This window comes from Monopterus albus, unplaced genomic scaffold (assembly GCF_001952655.1).
Source record: "Monopterus albus unplaced genomic scaffold, M_albus_1.0 scaffold101.1, whole genome shotgun sequence".
NCBI classification, from domain to species: Eukaryota; Metazoa; Chordata; class Actinopteri; order Synbranchiformes; family Synbranchidae; genus Monopterus; species Monopterus albus.
The window spans coordinates 670133-693044 of record NW_018127981.1 but is presented as its reverse complement, the minus strand read 5'-3'; the positions used below and the strand labels follow the sequence as shown (position 1 = coordinate 693044).

At 40.5% G+C, this 22912-nt stretch overlaps 1 protein-coding gene across 3 annotated transcripts in view; it reads left to right on the top strand.

Moving 5' to 3' along the window:
* The window catches only part of rftn1b (raftlin, lipid raft linker 1b), a 95825-nt gene that overhangs the window by 68654 nt on the left and 4259 nt on the right, over positions 1-22912 (top strand). For all 3 annotated transcript variants that reach the window (XM_020609741.1, XM_020609740.1, XM_020609743.1), the window contains exons 7-8: positions 8429-8547; positions 18523-18626. In XM_020609741.1, the coding sequence (XP_020465397.1) occupies positions 8429-8547; positions 18523-18626 (223 nt within the window). The remainder of the gene's footprint in view (positions 1-8428; positions 8548-18522; positions 18627-22912) is intronic.

The window sequence follows — 22912 nt, the reverse complement described above, 5'->3', positions numbered from 1 at the left end:
ACTCCTGCTGTCTCCATATTTAGCTGCTTCTTAGAGACGAGTTTCTGAATTCATGATGACACACTCAGCATGACGCAGGAGACCATCTCAGCCTCATAAACATCAAGGATGTTTGACAGCAAAACAACACATTAAAGAACATGAGCTGTCGGACATGCGGTGGAGAGGGTAGTGACAGTGACAGAACTGTTTTGAGATAAAGAGCGACCTGTGTGCTTCAGCGTGTCATATACTGACAGATACACGTGTGGAGTGTTATTCTGTTGTCTTCTAAGACCGACCTTCTTGTGCCTTTATTTTTACTCTTACCTTGTTGTTTTAAAATTATTTGTCAGGCAGTCTTAAGTGTTGTTGAGCTCACCTGCCTTTTAGTCGTGCAGCTCTTTGGTCAACTCTTGTTGCTTTTAAATGTGCTTATAAACCATTTTTGATTGACTGATTAGTTTAATGTCTGCCTGTTGGCTGGTCAGTCCACCACTTGGATCCAGACAGACATATCTCAACAACTACTGTCTGGAGCGCCACCCAATCTGATACAGACACAAATGGTTCCACACATGGTGACTGCCAATGAGTTTGGGGACGCCCTGACTTTTTGTCTAGCACCAACATGAGGTTAACATTTATGGTTTCAAGTGAAATGTCTCCGCATGTTTTGGATGGACAGACATGAAATTTATTATTAATATTGCCTTTAAGAGGCCTCAGCCATCCTATGTCATTAGTGCTAATAAGCAAATACTTAGGGTTGTAACCCGACTAAGGATTTTGTCAGTCAAATGTCAGTCCTCTCTTCAGTGTGACTATTCATTCTGTTTTAAAAAAAAAATCAACTGGTGTGAATCTCAGTGACAATTTCCACCACATTAATATCGGTATTTAAATGTAAAAGGCAGGAGCATATTTATGAGCAATTAAAAAGAGTAGATGTTTGAAAACACTTCTAATAAAGTACAAATCTCACCTCTATATGGCTTGTTCTAGTGGGTTTTGTTGTCCTTTTTTCCACATTCTACAATTTGCTAAACAGATCTGACCTTAATGTACATCCATGCATTGGACAGTGTAACCACTGAAGTGGGAATCCCCCCCACCCCACCCCACCATCACCACAGGGGGAAGTATAGAGCACATTGCTGCATGAAACACCAATATGAGGAGAAGAAGATGACAAACTACCAGTTGGTGCTACCTTCTGTTGTTATGCACACTTGCTGACATAAAGTAAAATATAATAAAATAAAAACAAAGGCTCAACTAGAAGAGTCTCAGTTGACTGACAGGTCTCTCGACTAATGACTTGACTATTCAACTATTAGGGGGCAGCCATACAAATATTAGCATGCTAATACAGTACATTAAGATGGAACATGGTCAGCATTATGCCTGGTAAATATCACTATGTTAGCATTAATATTGTGAGCATACATGTTGATTTAGCTCAAAACTAATCTTAAAGTCATGCAAATCTGCCCGATTGGAATGTTTTAAACGGTTGTTAAGGTATTTAATCTCAGACATACTGTATTATAACTCAGTTTGTATGTGGGAGAATACGAGAGATTGCCTATCATCCAGTCCCCATTACCATGAAGACCTATGTGTTGTGCTGTTGTGTCAGCAGTACTCACTAAAGGTAAACCATACATGAAAAGTTATTCATAATTACACTGTTGTTATGCAGAAACCATAATTCAGTAATTGATTGAAATTTAATTACCCATGCAACCCTCAGCATTTGAAGCTTGTATTACAAATAGCAACAATTCATAATAAATTTGAAAGCTCTTAATGAGATGCATCAGTATATAACAAATATAAAGCACTTCACTGTTTACTGCACCCATACGATTTATTCTTGTTGATCTTTATGCTTTCACCCTGCTTACATTTACATGATGTTTGCCCCTCCTTTACCTTGATTAGATTAATTAGTATGATTGACAGGATTTATATGTTTTTCAAAACCTTTTGTAAAACTGTGAAGCCTTAACTATTTTGTTTGGAGGTAAAATTCCCATTGCATTTGCTGCAAGAAAAATGAATGCATTTGTGCAGTTAGTCTACTTCTCTGGCCTATATACTGTGCTACCTTTCCATTGTCTCTGACAGTCATCTTTTGAACATGGATCAGAGAGAGACACACACAAAACACACCATGTCTCCATGCTCCTTCTAAAGATGGGTTTCCATGGTGAAAGTGGATTAAAAAAAGCATCAAGAGGCATTGCTTGGATACACATGTATGTGTGCAATTGTGTGTGCATACGTATGACGGATTGCTCGGATTATGCACTGTGCATGTGGTGTCTGGTGTGGCAGAAGTGTGTGCAGTGAGCAGAGACCTCGCCTGAGCCACAGGGCCCGATATTATAGTGATATTGAATTCACAGATCCTAAACTGCATGCAGGCCCTATGGTTATAAGACGCATTAAAGAATTTTACACACTGTCTATAAACACACACACACACACACACACACACACACAGGCCTACATACACAGAATCCATATACTCCTATAACAACACACAAATATACTCATTTTTACATGCATGCATACAGATGACGCATACATAGTTTCATACTACCTCTCAGGTGGGAGCAGGGTGAGGAGCTGAGTTTGTTTTCTAAAAAACTGACAGTAATGTTGTTGATGTGGAGTTTGCCTTTGTTACTTGTACAGCTTAAGCTATCTCCAGAGGCACAGTGAGGATTTGTAGCATGATTGTGAGACACTGAGCTATTCACATGCACAACAGTCAGCCCTCACTGCTTTCTAAATTTGGTCAAAGCCAATAGATGGATAAAAAGATGGAGAGAGAGTTAGATACAGGGGATATGAAATTCCAATAAGGTACTTTTTTTTTTTTTTACTGTGTAAAGACTTTCAGGAAAAGGAAATGATGTGCAAGCATTTCTCTGAGACAAAAGGTGACATGAGGCAGAATTAAGACCCTGTGATGTGTGTGTAAGCATATCAGCCTGATGCATGTGTGGCAGCAGTTCTGGATTTGGGTTTGGAGAGCACAAAATGTGTCCTTTTCACCTCTGAGTTGCTGTAATGTTCACTTATTGCAAGTTCTGTTCAGAATATTTAAATATATGAGTATACAATGCACTCAGGTTTGTATCATGTTAAAGTGAGAACACAAGCCAAATCAGCTACAATCACTGCATTAGCTCAGCTTAACAGTCACAAACTTATCAACAGTCAGACAGATCATGTTCACAGTTGTGTGGCTCAAGTGAAGTATTGTGGCTGTGGCTCAGGAGGTAGAGCGGGTCATAACACTAATCACAGGCTGTCCACATGTCTAAGCGTCTTTTAGCAAGACTAATCTCCAAATTGCTTGCAGTGGTTGAACACTGAATCAGCCCTGCTCCCCATGGTCAGACCAGAACCTTGGATGGTACCGCGCTGCCCTGTGTGTGTGAACAGGTGAATGAGAGGCTGCTATATGCAGCACATTAACTAAAAAAAGACACTCCCCCCCTGGAAATACAGTAGCTTCTCTCGCACAAGCTCTAGTCATATAATTATATTTATATTGAAATTTTATCATGTTAAATATGTATAACTGTGTGTACTGTAATTCCCAGGATGGATAGAAGACAAATCCCTTTCACAGCTGTGAGGAAGCAAATTTCCCAGCTTTGGTATTTTCAATTCCTTGGAATTTTTGTGCATTCAAAGCTCTTTCATAACATAAACAGTAAACCTATTTACTACAACCATAGGTTCTGTTAACACTAACATCAATAAATGTAAAAATAAAAAAGCATTTTTTGATATTCAGTGATATTGAAGTAATGCAATTGATGCCAAAAAAGTATCGATACGCAGTACTAACTCCACAGTGCATTGAATGTGTCAGTGAACACTCTGTGGTTCACTCTGGCTTCTGCACATTGCTGGACACGTGCAATATAAGAACATATAATCTGCAGGTTTATAGAAAATTTATACAAATTAAAATTTTATATTATGGAAATGTATATTAATAAAGCAGGTGCTTACATGCTTGCTCACTTGGAGAGTTAACTCTTGTGTCCTCTGAAATGAGACCAAAGAAAATGGACTCAGCATTTACTAACACCCTCAGGTCACGCTGTCCATCCTCTATTCCTTCACTACCATCTGCATTCTGCCCAGTAACCCACAGGTACCAGCCTGCCAGCTGTCAAACATTTGGCTCCACAGGGAAGAGACACATCCAATCCACACGCCTTAGACACCCTCATCTATTTCTCTATCTGTCCCTCTCTCTGTAAACCCTCTCATCCTGTTTGAAATATAGATAAGCTGTCAGCAGCCTGTCTCCAGTACTCCGGGGCAGCGCCTGCCGCACATGTTTAAATCATGTCAGCAGACAAAACTTGGGGCAGGGACACTTTCCTGCTTGGCAGCGGTCAGCTGCACTTTACATTGATATATGTAAGAGCAAGGCACTGGTGAGCGCGAGAATCTACAATTTGTAAATCTTTTAAGAGATTCAGTTGGATTAAATGATACTGTAAACTTTAACGTGATAGCGCACAGTATTGTAGTATTAATAAATATCTATTTTAGCGTTCTTTCTTCTTGTAGATTGCACTTTTGGAGAGGACAGCAGCTACAGTGAGTTTAGATTCACAGCAGTGGTGTCCAACGTGAACCAGAGTCACAGCAAAAATAAAAACAGAAGAAATGTCCATGGAAACCTCTGAAACCACTTCTGCAACATACCTACCTTAACATGTTCCAAAAAATGTTACTTTCCTAATAAACTCAAAAAGATTTTTTTTTTTGCCAAGTCAGGCATCAGGGCCAAAAAAAACCACCATAGCTTAGCACTAGTTTGCCAAAATAAAAGACTAATGCGCAACAGTAGTTACTGTATAAAAAAGTGTGAGGGCATTAAAAGATTCACATCTGCTTCTCACCTGCTTCCTGTGAGACAACCAAGTCTGCAGATTTCTTTGTGGCTTCACATCAACCCAGTCTCACAGCAAAATGTATAGTAGCTACGTTGGTCCACAACACAAACGCACTAGTCTCATAACAACACCTTGGACACTGTGACATTGCAACATCAGTCTGGCAGTGAAAATGAAAGACAGTGGCAGACATTCCTTATACATGGTTACATTTAGGCACAGCAACTACACAGTGAAGATTAGAGAAAGACCCTGGGTTTGGTTAAAACATGAAATATATGAAAACTACAACCCCGCACACGAGACTCAATCCCTGGTTGTCTGCATGAAGGCCAGGTGTTTGTTCTATCCATGCACCCCAGCCACCACCTTGCTAGTGTTCTACTTCAAAACCATACATCTTCAGCGGACACTAAATGTTAGCCTCCTGATCCACACTCACGATCAAATGTGGGCAGTAATGCACCATTTCATTGCTTTCCAACTACCATAAAAAAGAAGAACACTAGGCTGAAATACAAAAACGCTGCCATGTCACAATTTTACAGCTGTTATTGTGGCACTTCTACGCCATGGACCAATGTAACTATTCTACATGTCCATGTGAGACTCTCTATTGAGGGTTTATTATACACGAAGGTGAATGAGTGAACGAGGGAGTCATTTCAGCCAAACAATATTAGATTTTTTGGATATATTTGTGCTACTGTTCCAACCAGGAAGCTAGTGATTTCCATTCTATTTTGAAGTCAGTAGATGCTTTAAACTTCCTTAAGTTACACAATCTGGTGGGCAGCACGGTGACGCAGTGGTTAGCACCGTTGCCTCACAGCGAGAAGGTTTCGGTTTCGGGCCCCACCCGGGACCTTTCTGTGTGGAGTTTGCATGTTCTCCCCGTGCTTGCGTGGGTTTTCTCCGGGTACTCTGGCTTCCTCCCAAAGACATGCAGCTTAGGTTGATTGGTGTCTCTAAATTGCCCATAGGAGTGTATGTGTGTGTGTGTGTGTTTGTCTATGTGTTAGCCCTGCGATGGATTGGTGACCTGTCCAGGGTGTCCCCCGCCTTCGCCCAATTGCCAGCCGGGATTGGCTCCCCCCGCTGTGACCTTGTTCAGGGACTAAGTGGTAGAAAATGAATGAAGTTGCACAATCTGTTCTAGTGAACATCATATAAATGTTTGTCAAAACCATATTATTGGTAATTCATTTTTATTTAAGGCACTATACATAATAATAACTGATAAAGATTAATGATTGAAGTTTACTGTCATGCTGCACAACTGAAGCAAAGTTCAAGAGTCTTCTAAACTTCATAAAGAATTTATGGAAACCTACGGCTGTTTATGCCCCTTTAATCTATCAGTTAAGATGATGTACTGTAAACAGTACTGGTCTTATTTTCTACTAATAGTCACTATTTGGAGGTGATGTAAACCTGTGAAATCTTTGAAGCCAGACTGACTTTGCAGCATTAGGTGATCCACAGCTGCAAACAGCTTCATGAGAACAATTTTCTCTCTGCTGACTCATTCAAAAGGCTGTGAGCTACAAATCATTGTAGAACAGCAGGTTTGTGACCATGTTCAGGAATATTAGGAACAAACAGCTTCTAAACTGACATGATACAACCAGCAAAGCCCTCTCTCTTACTCAGTAACCCACACATCCATCCATTAGGTGTCTGTTGTTGATCCCCAGTCATGTTAAGGCTGATTTCGGCTGCTGTGTCACCCTGCCACTCCAGCTATAGGACTCTCCCCTTCCATTTGCTTCTGTCTTTCGGCCTTGATGCTGTAACTCCGTATTTTTAGTGCAACTATATTTGCATGCCTCATCCTGTGACCTTGAGTGTGTGAGTCACTAGGGATGGAGAACAATTTTACTGATGCACATCTGGTTTTTGCAAGTGTAAACACCTTATTCTCAGTTGGCCTGCTGGTGGCTCAGCTCAGCTCTCAGTCAACAGGCGCAAGATAATGTTTATTCGTGCACACAACCGGTGCATTCCCCTGACAGACTCAACACCCCCAGCAACCGACTCCTTGTCTTCCACTTCCGTCATTCTCCATGTTTTGCACTCCTCTGTTGAGTGTCTGTCTGAACTATCACCAGAGATGGGCTGCTCCCAGTGGAGCAATGAGATGCAAACCTTGTGCTGATCTCACCTGAGTGATCTCTGCTGTGCTGGCAGGGAGCTAGTGGTGGGCCTTACATTATCAGAAAAGGAATCTTTCTGATTATACAGCAGTCGGGGTGGGCTGACAAATGAGGTGGAGGAGCATTGGACTGGGGGAAAAAGGGGGTGATGGATAGAGTGGAGGGAGAAAAAGGAAAAGGGGCAAAATGGGATGAACACAAACAATGTCTGTATTTGAGAGAGCCAGAAGATGTCTAGGAGATGTCTTCAGCTGAGCGTGCATGGGTCCTAAATGGGTTTCCAGGGAGGGAGAGATAAAAGAACCTGTCATTCCTCCACTCTGTCGTTCTCTCTGTCTTGTTCACTCCCTCCTTCTCTTTCGATCTTCATCTCCCTCTCTCTATACTTGAGCTCTCCAGCCACCTCTCATCCCCCTATCATTAGGGCCCACTAATAAAATGTGGAGTGTCTCATATTGGTGCCTGGGCCCCGGCAAAATATATTAGTGTGTAAATGGTGTGGGAGTAATGAGAAAGCACTCAAACCAGGCAGGAAGACTGGACCGTGGGGCATGTTTTGTGTCTGTGTGTGTACCTGCATGTGGTGTGCAAGTGCATCAAATGAATAACAAGAGACATTGGGTGGAGAGGGGCCCCAGCTTGCGGGGACCAAAGTGGTGTTTCTGCCTGAGATGCCAATCCTACAATTGTTAGCCTCCAACAGAAGAGAGACTTACAAAATCTATTTGGTCAGCAGCATTCAATCTCACTAGTGGCGGAAAGCATCAAAGTCAATGTCATTTTGTGGCCCACTTAATTCAAACCTTTTTAAGGTGAATTATGCAGACTTAGCAAAAGGATTTATGCGCTATTGCCTTACGGACTGACTTCATTAAATCAGCAGCTACATTTTGCCATCACCAAATCCTTTTTAAAGCAGTGGTCCTCAGTCCCGATCATCAGGACAGTGTACTGCTGGTGTTAAATCCTATCAGCTATTGCATTCCCCTTGCTTCCCAGTTGTAATTAGCCTCTGTTTAGCTGTTGAGCAAGAAAACCAGCAGGACTCTAGGTCCTGAAAACCACTGATGTAGTGCATAATGACTCCTCTTCTTTTTTTAAAATCCCAGAAGGGGAATACCTACTCCTTTCTTTTACACGGTCTCCCTGAATAATGTATAACTGCATATTGCTCAAACAAATGGCCCACACCACTGGCTATGTAATAAAGGGTTGTGTGTGAATGTGGCTGAGTGATATCGTCCCATTTCCTCCTGGCCTGGGGGGCCTAAGGAGCAGGAGAGAAAAGGCACACACTCCATCCAGTTAAAGCTGTTTTCACGGATGGATTTTCTTTTTTCTTCTGCTCCACAGATTTGCTGCCCAAGTCGGTGGAAAGCGTCTTCATCTTCCAGGAAGCAAGCGAGGGTGAGCCCAATGTGGCGATCCCAACATACGATGCCATCGTAGTGGAGCAGTGGACCATCATTGATGTGAGTGGAGAGAATTTTCTTTGTCAGAGTCAGCATCACTGGCTTTTGTGCTCTGTGTCACTGGTGGAAGGGTTATGGCAACAAAAATGATCCCGCCCAGGAGAATTTTAATGCTAAGAATCAAAGAAGCTGTTCTGCAGGCTGATGTTGATCTGAGTCTTATAAGAATAACCCTAATGCTGGCTTTTCTGCTCATTGGACACTCATTGACATTAGAACATTTTCTTAGAAGTATTGTAGTTTTCAACAATAATCTAAAACAACTGAATCTACATCGCTCTGCCCTATTTAGAGCTCAAATCCACTTTAAGAGTTTGATCGTCTTGTACAGAAGATCTGATCTGTTGTCACTCAGATATTGTGCCCTTGCACCCCCCTCAATCTTCAGACAAGTTTTCTCCCAACAACCCCAAAGGCAAATCTCGCAAATCTCAGTTTCTGGGACATGTGTTGGGGTCGCTAGTCTTATCAAGAGCAAACAAGCTCTTATCTGCCCTCCGATTAGCGTCTCTCCTCCACACAAGTTCCAAGCTGGAAATTGATTTCTGTCTTGAGTTTAAGGGTTTGTAGCCTTTTCACTGCCTTTCATCCGTGTGTGTGTGTGTGTGTGTGTGTGTGTGTGTGTGTGTGTGTGTGTATGTGTGTGTATGTGTGTGTGTGTGTATAGGTTTGTGCATGCAGCTGTATGTACATGTGGTTGTGTCCACTATGAGTTTAGTTTTGTGTGCCTTTATGTGTTTGCTGATGTTATCTCAGTAATTGAATTTAGACTTTTGTGGCCTGTGGCTGTCCAAGTGTGAAAGGAGACTTTTGTCCCCCAAATGTGACTCTCTGATTGTTGAGTCCAGCGCTGATGGCCTCATGTGCCAATAAAAAGATTCCTGCAGTCGTCTGGTGGCAGCAGTAGCTCCTGCCCTCGTCGGAGAGGAACAGTAATACTGTTACAGCTTAATAGATTTCAAGGCTTCCTCAGAAAAGTCAACAAACAGTGACCCAGTGTTCCAGGAGATCCAGCCAACTCTTCCACTGGGACTTTATCAAAAAGTGTTTCACTCAAGTAATTTGCACCATGCCAAATCAAACTGACAACACATTGCTTTACAAAGGGCGATCAGGGCCTCACACCATCCCCATTCACTGTGATAACTGCCTAATATTGGTATGCAAAGTATCCTCACAGCTCATTATTGTTTCAGCACTGGAATAATTACAATGAAAAATAAAGCTGATTATTGATTGCAGGTCTTCTTTCCCTGGTATACTCCATCTTCTTTTCTTTTCCCCCCTCATGCTTTACAGTTTTATTTATCCAAAGTCTGACAGGTGGTTGGATGCATGACGCTCAGAGAAGAAGAGCAGGAAAACAAGCAGATTCACTGAGGGCATGCAATCATTTACACTGTCATCAAGTAGGAGTGTATCATCTCAGGGACGGTGTCTGTTCATTACTGAAGGGAAAAAAGAAGGTTTGAATCGTTTCATTTATAAATTGCTTACAACTAATCAGAGAATTTGCATGTGAAAAGTGCCAATCTTCTACTGGCATCAGATCTACAGGTGTTCACAAAGCAGCGTAGCGGTGATGAGCTGCAGTGATGCAGGAGTTATGTTGGTACATGAGATTACTACTGAATACAGATCGATAATATTGTTTATAATATTGATATTCTAAAGTATAGATTGTTAGAAAGGTTTAACATACCAAAGCTCAGCTGAAAACCATCTTTTTCCTTTACAACATTTCAATATTTTTGTTACTGGAAGAGCATAAGGCATTTCTTAAATCGACCTACTTCTTGTAAAGTAGGAGTCAGGTCACTGGTGAAATATGAAAGATCAGGATCATGTGATCAATAGTAAGTGGACTTCAATCCATCTGTTTTTAAACCCACTTTCAATTCTCAAAAAGAAAAACTGGGTGGAAACATAGGACAAAAATGTTTTAGCTTGGATGAGGTGTAAAGGTTTTGATTACAATATTAGTAGCAAAACAACAGGTGCAGTGGAAACAGACTTTGCAAACAACTCATGAAGGATGTGACTTGTCACTGAAGACATGGAAACTTCAAATAGATGTGCAACAGCAGGGAAAATATAATGATGCTAAAAATTAATACATGAAATAAACATATATGAAATATTTCCACAATTTTCCATACAGTTTCCATGGTTTCAGATCTGACTCTTGTGTGTATATATATATATATCTTTTCTTTATTTTCCTGGCCCGAGATTAAAGCTAAATGTAATTGTTTCCCCGTTTGACATCGTTGTCATGGCATCGTTGTTTCCTCCCGAGTAAAATGACCTGACTAGGAACCACATGGTTAGTGGTGAAGAGCTCTAAAAGAAAAGCTCATCAAGGGTCTCTGCTATGAAGCTCCAATTAGGATCAATGTCTCATCCTCTGTCCTCTGAGAAAAATCAACACAGGAGATGCTTTGGAACTAATGTACTGAAAGGCCTCTTTCCTATCACTGATTTTCACAGTAGCAATAGCCAAACAAAACATGTTCTCCTTGGGACCTCAGCTAGGGTTGGTCTTTATACTCATCAAGAGGGATGAAGTGCATTAGCAGGAAGGTGTAAATGCACAGTCACAAAACATCCAAAAAGCTGGTCTGTCATCACCTGACGTCTTCGATGAGTCTGATGTTTCTCAGACGTTTTTCAGCTTCTCTTTAATACATCCTTCAAATGTTCTCTGTAGCACCATTATCCACTTCAGCTCTGTCAGACCCAGTGGTGGGTCCATTATGATGCTTTCAGTTCATATTGTCCAAACAACTCAAAGTTATATTTTAAAATCTCAAGATCATAAAAGGATTTTATGAATAGCTCTGACATCTAGCTAAAGGGAGAAATGTTTATTAGACTGTGAACGGTCATGTAGCATATTTCCATTTGATCTGTGCAGCCTTAAGAAAACATCCCATCTCAGGTTTGGAATGTTACACAATGTGAGCATCATATAAGCTTCAAAGAGCTTAAAAGTGAAGGGACATTATAGAGGCTGTAGCTTGGATTTGGAAATTAAAAGGGAATGCCACCAATGAGTTACTTCCATACACTGGTTACCATTCCAAGACAAACAGATTGTAGCTCCCTGGGTACCACAACAAAAGCTTTGTTTATATTGTTTGTGCTGCCACAACATAAAAAATAAGGTGTTTAGTGGAGTCTAGCGTTCACAAAACAGTTTTCTTTTTCTCTGACTTTAGATGAATAGTACAGGAACTTAAGGAAGAGGAATCTTAAGCAGTCGTAATGTTTTATATTAAGATTTACCATGGTTTGAGTATATACTGTCTGTGCATGGTTTCTGATACTCCTGTTGTAAGTAAACTGTTCTCTCAGCCACATCAGACACTGCAGTCTGATAATGTTCCAGGCACAGTCACTCCTTGATCTCAACAAAAACTGCAGGGAGGGTTTAGAGAAAGTGTTGACTTCGGCAGAAAGACAGCCTAAGAGTTAATATCAGCTGAGTTCAAACTTGAAGAACGGCAGTGGAAAGTTGAAGCAAGTGAAAAGAGCTTAACAGTGATGACATTGTTGTCACTCATTTCCAGAACTCACTAGCATCTCCGGCTTTGAAGAGCAGCACTTCACAGTCTTCAGAAACTAAATTATGTCTAAAATGGGATTAGAGCCCCACATCACAGCATCAGTATGGCTGGGAGGAATCTTTGAGGAAATTGTTTTAAGACATTGAAAAGATACCTCAGAATCTCACATACACACACAAAGGCTTCTTGGGCTGTTTGTGTTCAGTTGCTGCAATCTTCTTGGAATCAGTTTCACACAAAAGCCACCTGGTACAAAGTGTCTTCCTCTGGGTACACTAGAAGTGCTTCTAAAGTACCCAGAACACCGGATGAGGATTTGTAGTTTTTCTTTTAATGTCCAACCTTGTGCAGTACCTACAGTTTGTGGTATGTGATGTGTGATTTGCTCTTTGTCTGTGTTGCCATGCCCGGATGTGTGCGTGTTGTGTAGAGAGCTGATCGTTAACATGTATATCTCTATCCTCTCTGACTGAGGTGAGACGAGAGGTGACCTAGATAGAAGGAGAGCAATTTTCACCCTCCCTGCAAGTGAGAGATGGTGCCCACTCTGTCAGACAACGTGACACTGATGCTGATAGCTGCAGGACAGAACCAGAGGCTGTTGTTGTTTATAGGATGCAGTTGTTTATAAGGCATAGTAAGATACAAGGAACATGTACTTACCAGAATAAAGATATAAAAAATAAAAGATAAATAGTGGCTTGTTAAAAGGTAACCCCTGTAATTCCCTATCTTTTTGGCTGATCTTTTATTTTAGAAAAAGCATGCAGCCGGGCCTTTTATCATGTGTCAGACATCTATGAGTTGTCAGCCAAAGTGTTATTTCCCTTTTAGACTCCCAGAATGGTTCCACTGAAAAACGTTGAGACCAAAGAAGTACAATTATCAATCTTTCACAAAAAAGCCTGGAATATTCTGCCCAAATACATACAGTTTTGCAGCTAAACATTGTTTTTTCTTCTTTCCTTAAAAAAATTAAAAAGATCAGTCTGGGAGTCCTTCATGAGGCCCAACCCCTATGTTGGACAGCTAACTTGACTGTAGTAGTTAAAATAGCCCCACCTGAACTAGCTACAATAGTAAAATGCTGCTATGCATTAGGAATGATCTAATAATGTAATATCTAAAAATACAATGTTACTTTTCTTTAGATATAGTATTTAGAGTACATTTTTATAATAACCCCACAAGCTTTATACAGATTCCTGAGTATTTTTAGATTACTGTATTACTTGTACGTATATAAACAATCTGAGTATCTCTTCCACCACTGCCTAAACAGTCACATAGTGGAAGTCCTCAGACAATTACTTTATATAGGTCCAGGCTAAAGGGATATCAGTTGTATTTGCAGATTATGGTGTGCACAGTGGTGAACAGTGGGATCAGGTAGAGTTGAGTCTAAATTAAGGCTAACCTGACACAAAAACTGTTTTGTTGGTATCTGTCTCCTCTCTTCTCCAAAGTAGGTTGCGGTTAGCGGAGCCAGCTCAGGTAACCTAGAAAAACAAATGTTTTTAGCAAACCAGCCAGCAGGCTAGTTTAAAACAGCAGTAAACAGAGACACAGAGAAGGACTTGTTTTATTTGAATAAAATAAACTTGATGACTTGTCTGAAGATCGGTTTCTGAAACCCCCTATTTGAATCATCAGTTTCAATCATCAGATGCTCACCATTTTATTTCCCTCGCAAAGGTGCTTGATAAAAGCTTTGGCTAACATATGATGAACAGTAACAGTGATCCCTTGTTTAAATACCTCATCACATGTTATCAGGCTACATAGTTTAGTCTTGATTCAAAAGTAGGTTAATACCTCATAAAGGTTTGAGCTTTAGATGTACTTGGCATGCCTTCTATTAAGCTTTGTTGGTTGATGGTTTATAGGTGTGTGTGTGGGAGGAAAAGAAAACCAAAGTATTAGACAACTTACAATACTGACCTGATGATGGCAGAAGATGAAGGGTGAGAGGATCAAAGTTATGGCAGTTCATCAGAAAGGCTCCAGCCATCTATAATGAATAAAGCAATGTAAGCATGAATAATACTAATAAAACAGTGGACAGCTATTAAATGGACTTTGAGGTGAGATTGTTTTGTCAACTGCTGTGTCTTAGATCAAATTTCAATCTCAATTTGTAGGCTAACATGGACAAAAAAGTCCTTAAAGTGCTGAGAAAAATCTACACTTGAACATCTTCAGTTGTACAGCAACTGGACAAAACCATCTGCTAATGAGACGTGTGAAGGTCCATGATAGTTACTAAAGGGACTGTGGTGAAATTGTTTTGTCAAGCTGGTGGGAGGTTTTGGAACATCCATGCTAATCAATAAGCTGATACCATCCAAACACAAAACAGAGCTGATGCCACAGTGAGGAGAATGTGTTAAAAAGTGGCAAAAATGTGAATTTTTAAAATGCTTTTGACAGAGCTAGTCACATTTAGACAAGGTTTTGGCTGTGTTTAAACCTCAGTGGATGCTGATTTTTTTCTGTTGCTGTGACAACACTCTGGGTCAAGTGAGCCAATAAGAGACAGTTTCTGAATGTCCTCTGTTAAAGGTATTTGCTCATCATTACTAGCCTATGTCTGCAAACCTCTTGACCTCAGTAGTCTGCAAAAATATCGCTGCATTCAGAGTTGGTGAAAAACAGAATTATGGTTTGTTATGTCTACCTCACAGAGTCAGTGGAGGGGGTGCAAAGAAAAACAACAGACCCGTGTTTGTGTTGAGCTCATGCTCAAAGTGCACTCTGAACTTTAAACTGACCTGCAGCTTCACCCTCCTTTGCCGCAGTCCACAGTTTGAAATAATGTACCTCCATGCCTTTTAAGAAAGAATTTAATTGTAGATTATTTCCTAGGCAACTGTTGCTTTAGTTAACATCATCAGCCCGGGAAACATCCATCCATTATATATATGCTTATTCCTGAATAGGGTCACAGTGTTGCAGCCAGTCCCAGCTGACATTGGACAAGAGGCAGGGTCCACCCTGGACAGGTCGCCAGTCTATCACAGGGCTGACACTTAGAGACAGACAACCACACACACACACTCACTCCTAGGGGCAATTTAAAGTCTCCAGTTAACCTAAGCCTCATGTCTTTGGACTGTGGGAGGAAGACGGAGTACCTGGAGAGAACACATGCAGGCACAGGGAGAACATGCAGACTCCTCACAAAAAGGCCTTGGCTCAAGTGGGGCTCAATCCCGGAACCTTCTTGCTGTGAGGTAACAGTGCTAACCACTGTGCCTGAGAAACAGTGACAGTGACTAACAGATTCCTTCCTTCCTGTTGAGATGCTCTTTATCAAGGTGGTTGGACCAAGGTACAAATGTGTTTAACTGTGTGCAGAGCTGACCTGGATGTAAAACCTGAATATAATTTAAAGTAGCTTTGATCAAAGTGGTTATACCACAGTTCCTCTGTCCTGTTGCCATGTGGTTCTTCTTTATAGTCACTAAGACAACACTGGAGACAAAAATGGCAACGTGATTGCTTTGATTGTTGGGCTCACAGGTCAGTGATGGAGTGCTGATGCAGCAAGGTCGCCCTGCATAATAAGTCAGGGAGAACGGGGAGCTGTACCCCAGGGACTGTGATTAACTTTCACCTACTCCAAAGAACAGCAAGCCATTACAGAAAAATGATTTTGCAATTTACTTTCTGGGCAGGCTTTGAAACAGAGTCGGTTTCTGGGAGTGGTTCCAATGCAAACTCCTGAAAAATGTAGATGTGCTGCTCCCTGTAGGAACTGAGAAAGTAAAGCTTGTGTAAATAATGTCTGGAGCAATGTGTACTATTATAATGATTATCTCCTTGCAAACTACACTTTGATATGCCACCATTTTTGGTCTGTTTGTATATTTCTTGTCAGCTTTCGTCAGAAGAATCTGTGGAGGAATAATGAGGCGTTGTGTGGTGGAGTGGCTTTAAGTGCTGGGACTTACCAGTGAGCAGGTTTTCTCTCCCACTTTGTACGTCTCTCACTAGATCCAGCTGCAGAATTAGAAATAGAGTTAGTAGTAATAGCAAAGTAATCAGTGACAGCTCAAAGAATATCAAAAGATGCAGTTTTACTACAGTACTTGCACTACTTGATGTAATGCTGTAGTTCCAATAATAGTAATTAAATTTTATTATTTTTATTGCTATTATTTAATATTGTGGGGTTACTGTTTGCCCAGTAACTTTACCTATGATAGTAGTTGTGTTAGCATTTGTTGTATTAGTTATGGTCATGATGCTACTATCTAGATGCAGAATTTGAATTACTTAGGGAGTCAAGGCATTAACCTAACAGCTGGAGTATTAGTTGCAATAATATAGTGGCAGCTGTACTTAAATTCAGTAAAGGTAGTTGTTGTTGTTATAGTTGCTGTTACAGGGGTAACAGTATGTCTAATGTTTTATCTATATATGCATTTTAATGTTTTATCCATCTATGCACATTGTGTTAAGCACTTTGATTTACATATGAAAATGTGCTATATAAATAAACATGCCTCACCTAGTACATTACATAATAGTAGTGGGAGTAGTTTATCCTCACAATAATTTACTTCCTTCCTCCATATGGTGTCAGTGTTTCACACAAGCATGTGAACTCCCCCTTTAAGGTGTCATTTACTAAAGTCTTAATACTATAAAAATACAACTAATACAAAAAAACCTTCTTTAAAAAAATGGTTACTTCTGTGCAGTGGACACCAGATTTGTTTTAAGTCATTATACAACTTGGACGACTGGTTAAAGAAAGAAAAACAAGACATTATTATAAACTAGCACCCTGATTTCCAGAGTCATTATTACTGTGGTCTTTTCACATAGACTATGTACTGTTTAAGAAGTTAGGTGGTCCCTGCACAGACCATGACCCTATGCATCTTCTTTTTCCTAGAGTCCCTGACTCTAATGTGGTCCCAGACCACGAAGGCCCTGGATGTTCTTCAGAGCAAATAGAATTTGTCTTACCTTATTTGGTGACCTCGGTCCCTTGTTCTCTCAGAAGTCCTGTCACTCATCTCCCCTCCAGCAGTTCCTGGCCTCTCTGCTCAAAGCATCTCCTTAGTGGAGACAGGACGGAGGACTTTCAGTCAGGAGTCCCAGACTCCACCACACAGGGTATCAAGTCCAAACCTGGAGGAGAGAGGGGGTCTTGGGATTCAGCTCAAAGGACGCGTACAAGATGTATAATAATTATACTATGGGTCTCTAGGTGTTACTGTCACTTAGTAAATATATTTTCAATAATTATTCCAACTACAATAAAAGCTTTTATTTACTTGTACTACTGTCATTGGTGGAGCTGAAATGAACAACTATGCATGTTGGCAGCTCCAAAACAAAAGTGAGACACAGAGCACCCTAAATCCCCTGCACACAACACGCTCGTGTCTGTTAATCTGGCTGGTTTGTAATACGTTAAACAAAGAAAAGGGAGGAAACTAGAGGTGATGGCCGTGCTTTGGTTTAAATTTCACCCTTGATTTGTGATGAGACTTTTGTGGTTCCTTAATGGCCAAAGGGACAGTCATGTTATGCAGCCACTCTGTGATAGAAGCTGGTGACTGCGGTTGAGCAGTACATCCGGTTGGTGCAGCTTTAATTAGAGCAGGTTTTCACACGTCAGTAAAGTGAAGGCCAGTGTAGCATGTGTAGGTGTGATGTATTCTCAGGTCTCTGTTCTTGAACAGTTGATCAGTACACTATGAATAGACTGAGGTTCTGTGGTGTACTTTGTTCATCTTCACTGCCTTCTTGACTCATATCAGTAATCATACTGCACCACTGAGAGTAACGGTCTGGAATTTATGTAAAAAGGGTAACGGTGTGAATTCTTTTATTTTACTCTGGTTTTTTACTTGATTTTTATTTTGCTTGGACTCCAACTTTCTGCACTATTACAAGAATACAGATACATACTACTAATAACTAGCAGGTCTGTGTGAATGTGAGAGTACGTGCGTTCGAATGCACACGTTGTTAGAAGTGACTGGCACGCGTTGCGGTTTTCCACTTTCATCTGGTGCGTGACTTGACTAACCAAGATGTCGTCTCCAGGGTGTGTCTGTGAACACGTGCATGTTCTGAAAATACACTGGCACCTCTGTGTATTTTAGTTTTAATTACTCTTTTTTTCTAAGCCAAAATAAGCATAAAATGCTTTGCCCATTCTTGATTATCTTTCATTTAAATCCATCAGCTGAGACAATGGTTTGGCTCATCATCTGGTGGGTTAAAAGCACAAACTGAATCAGAATCAGAATCTGCTTTACTGGCCAGGTGTGTTGAACAGATGAAGAATTTGACTCCAGTACAGTGGCTATCAGTGGTTCATGGTTTAAGTGTTGACTGTTTGGGTTGATTGCAGGTTGTAATGGACATTGTGTTTTCCCCACAGGGTTTGCAGGTGAAGGCTGATTATGTTCCACTGCTGCAGTCTCTCGCTGACTATGGATGGAGACTCACCTGTGTGCTGCCAACTCCCATAGTCAAGACTAACAGGTAACCGCCCTCATTTGAATATTAGAGTGGGATTAAAGGATCCATGACTTCTACCGTCCTCTGTTGGCAGCCAACGTGAACTGCAACAACAGCAATGACAAGCCTTTGTTTAACTAACTGCGTGGCAGCTAAGATCAATACTCACCCACGTACTTATTCAAATATAAGTAGTTTGTTTGTAATTATGACCTTGACATGAAAATGATGAATGGAAGTGATATTTTGAATCAAGGTAGAAATGATCATAACTTTTGTAAGAAAAAGCTTGATTTGCAAAGTAGTAGAAGTATAAAGTACTATAAAGTGGAAACACTCAAAGCAAGGCAAGTTTTTATACAACACTTTCAGTAATAAGACTCAAAGTGCTTATATAAGAGATAAAACTGCATGGGCAATATTAATTTACTCATTTAAGTAAGGTTCCACAATAATACTGTAAAATAAAAATAACTAAAAAGAATAATAAAAAAGTCACTGCTCATTTAGATATACAAATAAATAGCCCTCAAATAAAGTACAAGTAGCTCAGAACTGTACTACTGGATGAGGAGCAGCAGTGCTTCAGTACATTAGTAAATATACTTTAATATGTTCCACTGCTGCTCCTGATCCACTAAAAAATATTGTTTTAAAATACAAGACTCTTATTTTTGTAAGCTTCACAGTGTCACAACAGTGAAGTAGTGTTTTGTCACCAACAGCTTTGTGTCACTGTAGAGTTTACAAAGAAAACACATTCATTGCTTTTTTAAAATTAAGATTCTGTGTATAAAAATTAAAGTGTCACCGATGACATGTTGTAGTTTTGTTGTTAACTTTGAGTAGAGCAGTCGTCTCCCAACCGGAAGGTTGAAGGTTCGACTCTCGGTGCCTGCAGTCCAGATGGTTAGAGCCATCGGTTGAGTTGGCACCACAGATGGCTGCCTGGGTTCTGTACCGGAAACAAATTCCTTGTGTGTAACATACTTGGCCAATAAAGGTGATTATCCTTATTATTATTATCTTCCTAAAACCTACAAAAAAGAAGGAAAAGTGAAGCCTTGTGTGAAAAGTCATGGTTCAATTTTAAAATCTAAAGATACTACAAACTCACAGCAATACCTGCTGTATATGGTACAGTGTTCTGAAACAACCGGAGCATGGTATGAATCATAACATACACACCTTGTCTGCTCACGTTATTGTTCAAGCAACAGCTTTTGAAGAAGCTGACCTAAATCAGCTTGAAGCTCGCTTCAAGCTGAGCAGCAGCAGCTTCGCCCTGATGGTGGAAACTCCATTCACAGAAATGTAACGGTTCCTAAGCGGAGCCTGCGCTGACTCAGCACTCATGGCAGCTGTATGAGCGTACATCTGTTTACGGTCCCAGGCCTCACATGTTCTCAGACACACAGAGGAGCCTCACAGCTTCATCTCAAAACAGAATTTGTTCTTTAACGTGACAGTCGAATATTTCACTCTGGTTTTGGTCAGTATGGTGCTTTAGCCAGTCTTGGAAATCACTCATGGGTATCTAGAGATAATAGCATAGTAATGAAATACAATGAAACCAGTTTATCATGATAGTCAAAGGCCTTCTCTACCTTATCTAAACATATAAATTGAGCCACACAGTACAATGATGGGAGTCTGAATTCTTGCTTCTGGAAGTTCTGGTTTCACTTCAGCTTTCTGTTGGTCTTTGGAACTGTTCCTGCTATCCACACAGATCAGCAAAGACAAACCTTCTGAAAGCAGTGTCATTATGAGTAATGGGATACCAAACGCTCTGCACAGTAATGACTTGAATTAAGTTCAGCTGGAACTATGGGGCTTCAGCTGTCTGAAGTGGGTTTCTTATTAATTTGTGGTCAGTTAAGCTACATTTCTACTTCCAGCAAGAAAACATTGTTTGGGGGACCTCAAGAGGGAATCTCATGCTAAAAATACTTTGAAGGATTCCCATGTGATTTGTCTAATTGACTAGTGAAGCCTCATATGGCTTTGCACAAAATGTGAACTGCTGAGTTTGTTCCCCTGTCACTTACAATGAATATGCTTTAAGAAGGGACCTGTTTGCAGCCAGTGTGGACATCACTTACAATGAATATGCTTTAAGAAGTGTGGACCGGAGGAATGATTAAAACCACCAATAACTCTTTCACTGTACAAAAAGCATGTAAATATTGTTTTGAGGTAGACTTGAAAAATGTGGACATATCCCTTGATAACAAGCTGTTATGCATCTTACTGATGAAGTGTGCATGTATTTCTGTCAGTGCACTGACCGATTGTTTGCTCTGCCCCCACAGCAGCTAGTTATGTTTGCTGCTCTTTCATAACATAGCTGATTAATTACCTCTTTATTTTCATCTTTAGTTTTTTTCTACCATCCCTAACTCTCTCATCTGTTTCCAAATGCCACAAAACAACAGCACAACATGGCTAATTAATCAGAGTCGGCCTAGATCCAGTACAAGACAGAGCTCATTTCTCTCTCTGCCTCGAAAACAGTTTGCGTGCTGAGAAAAAAAAGGTTGATGATCTATTTCAGATTAGCAATATTCATTACATTTGTTTTTGTGGTGTTGACTTCTCCGTTTTTAAATAGCAAAATTGCAAATGCTTTTTGTAGTCTGAGGGTGTGCAAGCTGCACTTCATCTGGAGAGGTCAGATAAGTGTCAGTGATCTCAGCAGTCTGAAATTAATGCTAACTGGTGCTCAGCGGCTGCTCCACACAACATTAATTCATGTAGTTGTCTCATAGCATGCAGTCATGTTCCGGGCATTCAATTATTGTAGATGTAATTACATTTTAGATTCATTAACTACAGTAAATGTGAATTTCTCTAAATTAACTATGGAACACGTGAACGATGTGCAGACAAATTGGCTAATTATTGCAGGTATCTAAATTTGTTGGAGACCGAATAGTAATTAACATATACATCTCAGTCTCTGGTCTTTAGATTTTAAGTGCAGCATTTCATTTTTCAATTGTTTATTTCAGGTCTGCAACACAGGTGTGTAGTATTCTTTTTACCCTATAGATGAAGTCACCTACAGGTACTTTCATAGGCTATTACTGTTCTGTATGGGTTCAAGTTATAATAGTTCAGCTGACACTGACAGTCAGGAGCAGGTTCAGTAAAGGCCTGCAATTTTCTACACCATCCACTCCTTTCTAGTTTAATGGGCCAAGGCCTTTGCTGGGAACTCTGGTTAGTTTTCAGCTTTAATTTACCAGGAAACCATCCAGCATTCTTGACAGCCTAGAAAATAGCTTATGGATAATTGGCGGAAGGATATAGGTAATGGAAAAAAGGAGTTGTGTTGGGCTTTGGATGGTTTAGATGGTAAGCCTTCTGCTGGAGGATTCTGAAGTCCATTTGATGTTGAGTAAGAGAAGATTTGTAGCCAGCTTTCAGGGTTCTACAGTGATCATAAACCTGCCATCTTCCCTCATGTGCAAGGTTGAGCGGGCAGCTTAACTTTAGACAGCATCTAAATTTGTGTGTGTGTGTGTTTGTGTGTGCACTTTGGCACATGTGTTACTGGACTTGTCAGGTAGCAGCAAAGGACAACATATCTCCTTTTAAACCTTGTCCAATAATAGCAAAAGAGAAATAGAGGGAATAAAGCAGAAACAAACAATAAAGCTGTCAGAAATCAGGCTGTCACATGAGATAAGAGCAAAGAGGTAAAACTGGGCAGACAGCTGGGCTATGAAAAGGGCTGTGCATGACAAAGAGGAGCAGACTGAGGCATGAGAGACAGGAAGCCCACTCAAAAGAAATCTACATTTCCTGCCATGATTAATCTGTCAGTGTGAGTACTTGTGGAGATTATCCTTCTCAAAACACAGGAGTGTGACATGCACATGGGATGGAGGATTATATTTGGGGAACTGAGGAAAAGAGGAGAAATACATGTTTAAGAAGATATTCACAAGTTGGTCTCAGAAATTCAGGCAACCTTCAAAATCTGCCTCTTAACAGCATGTGATCTGAGTCTGGTTCAAATGAAATGGAGAGAATAATATCAATGGATGACAACAGTGAGGAGACTGGGCCACAGATTTCCTCGAATGAGAGTGTGAAGCATGAGTAGTGGCCAGCAATCACTTGGCTGTCTTGATGGATGGTCAGAAAGAGGGTGGATAATTCCATGCTGTCCCTGGATTTAACTCGCTGCAGCAAATTTTCAGCCATAAAAAATACAATGAAAGTGTGAATGATCTGTCAGTAACATCATTTATAAATGTTTAAACATTGAAAAGAAAGTGGGAAAAGTTTATATATATATA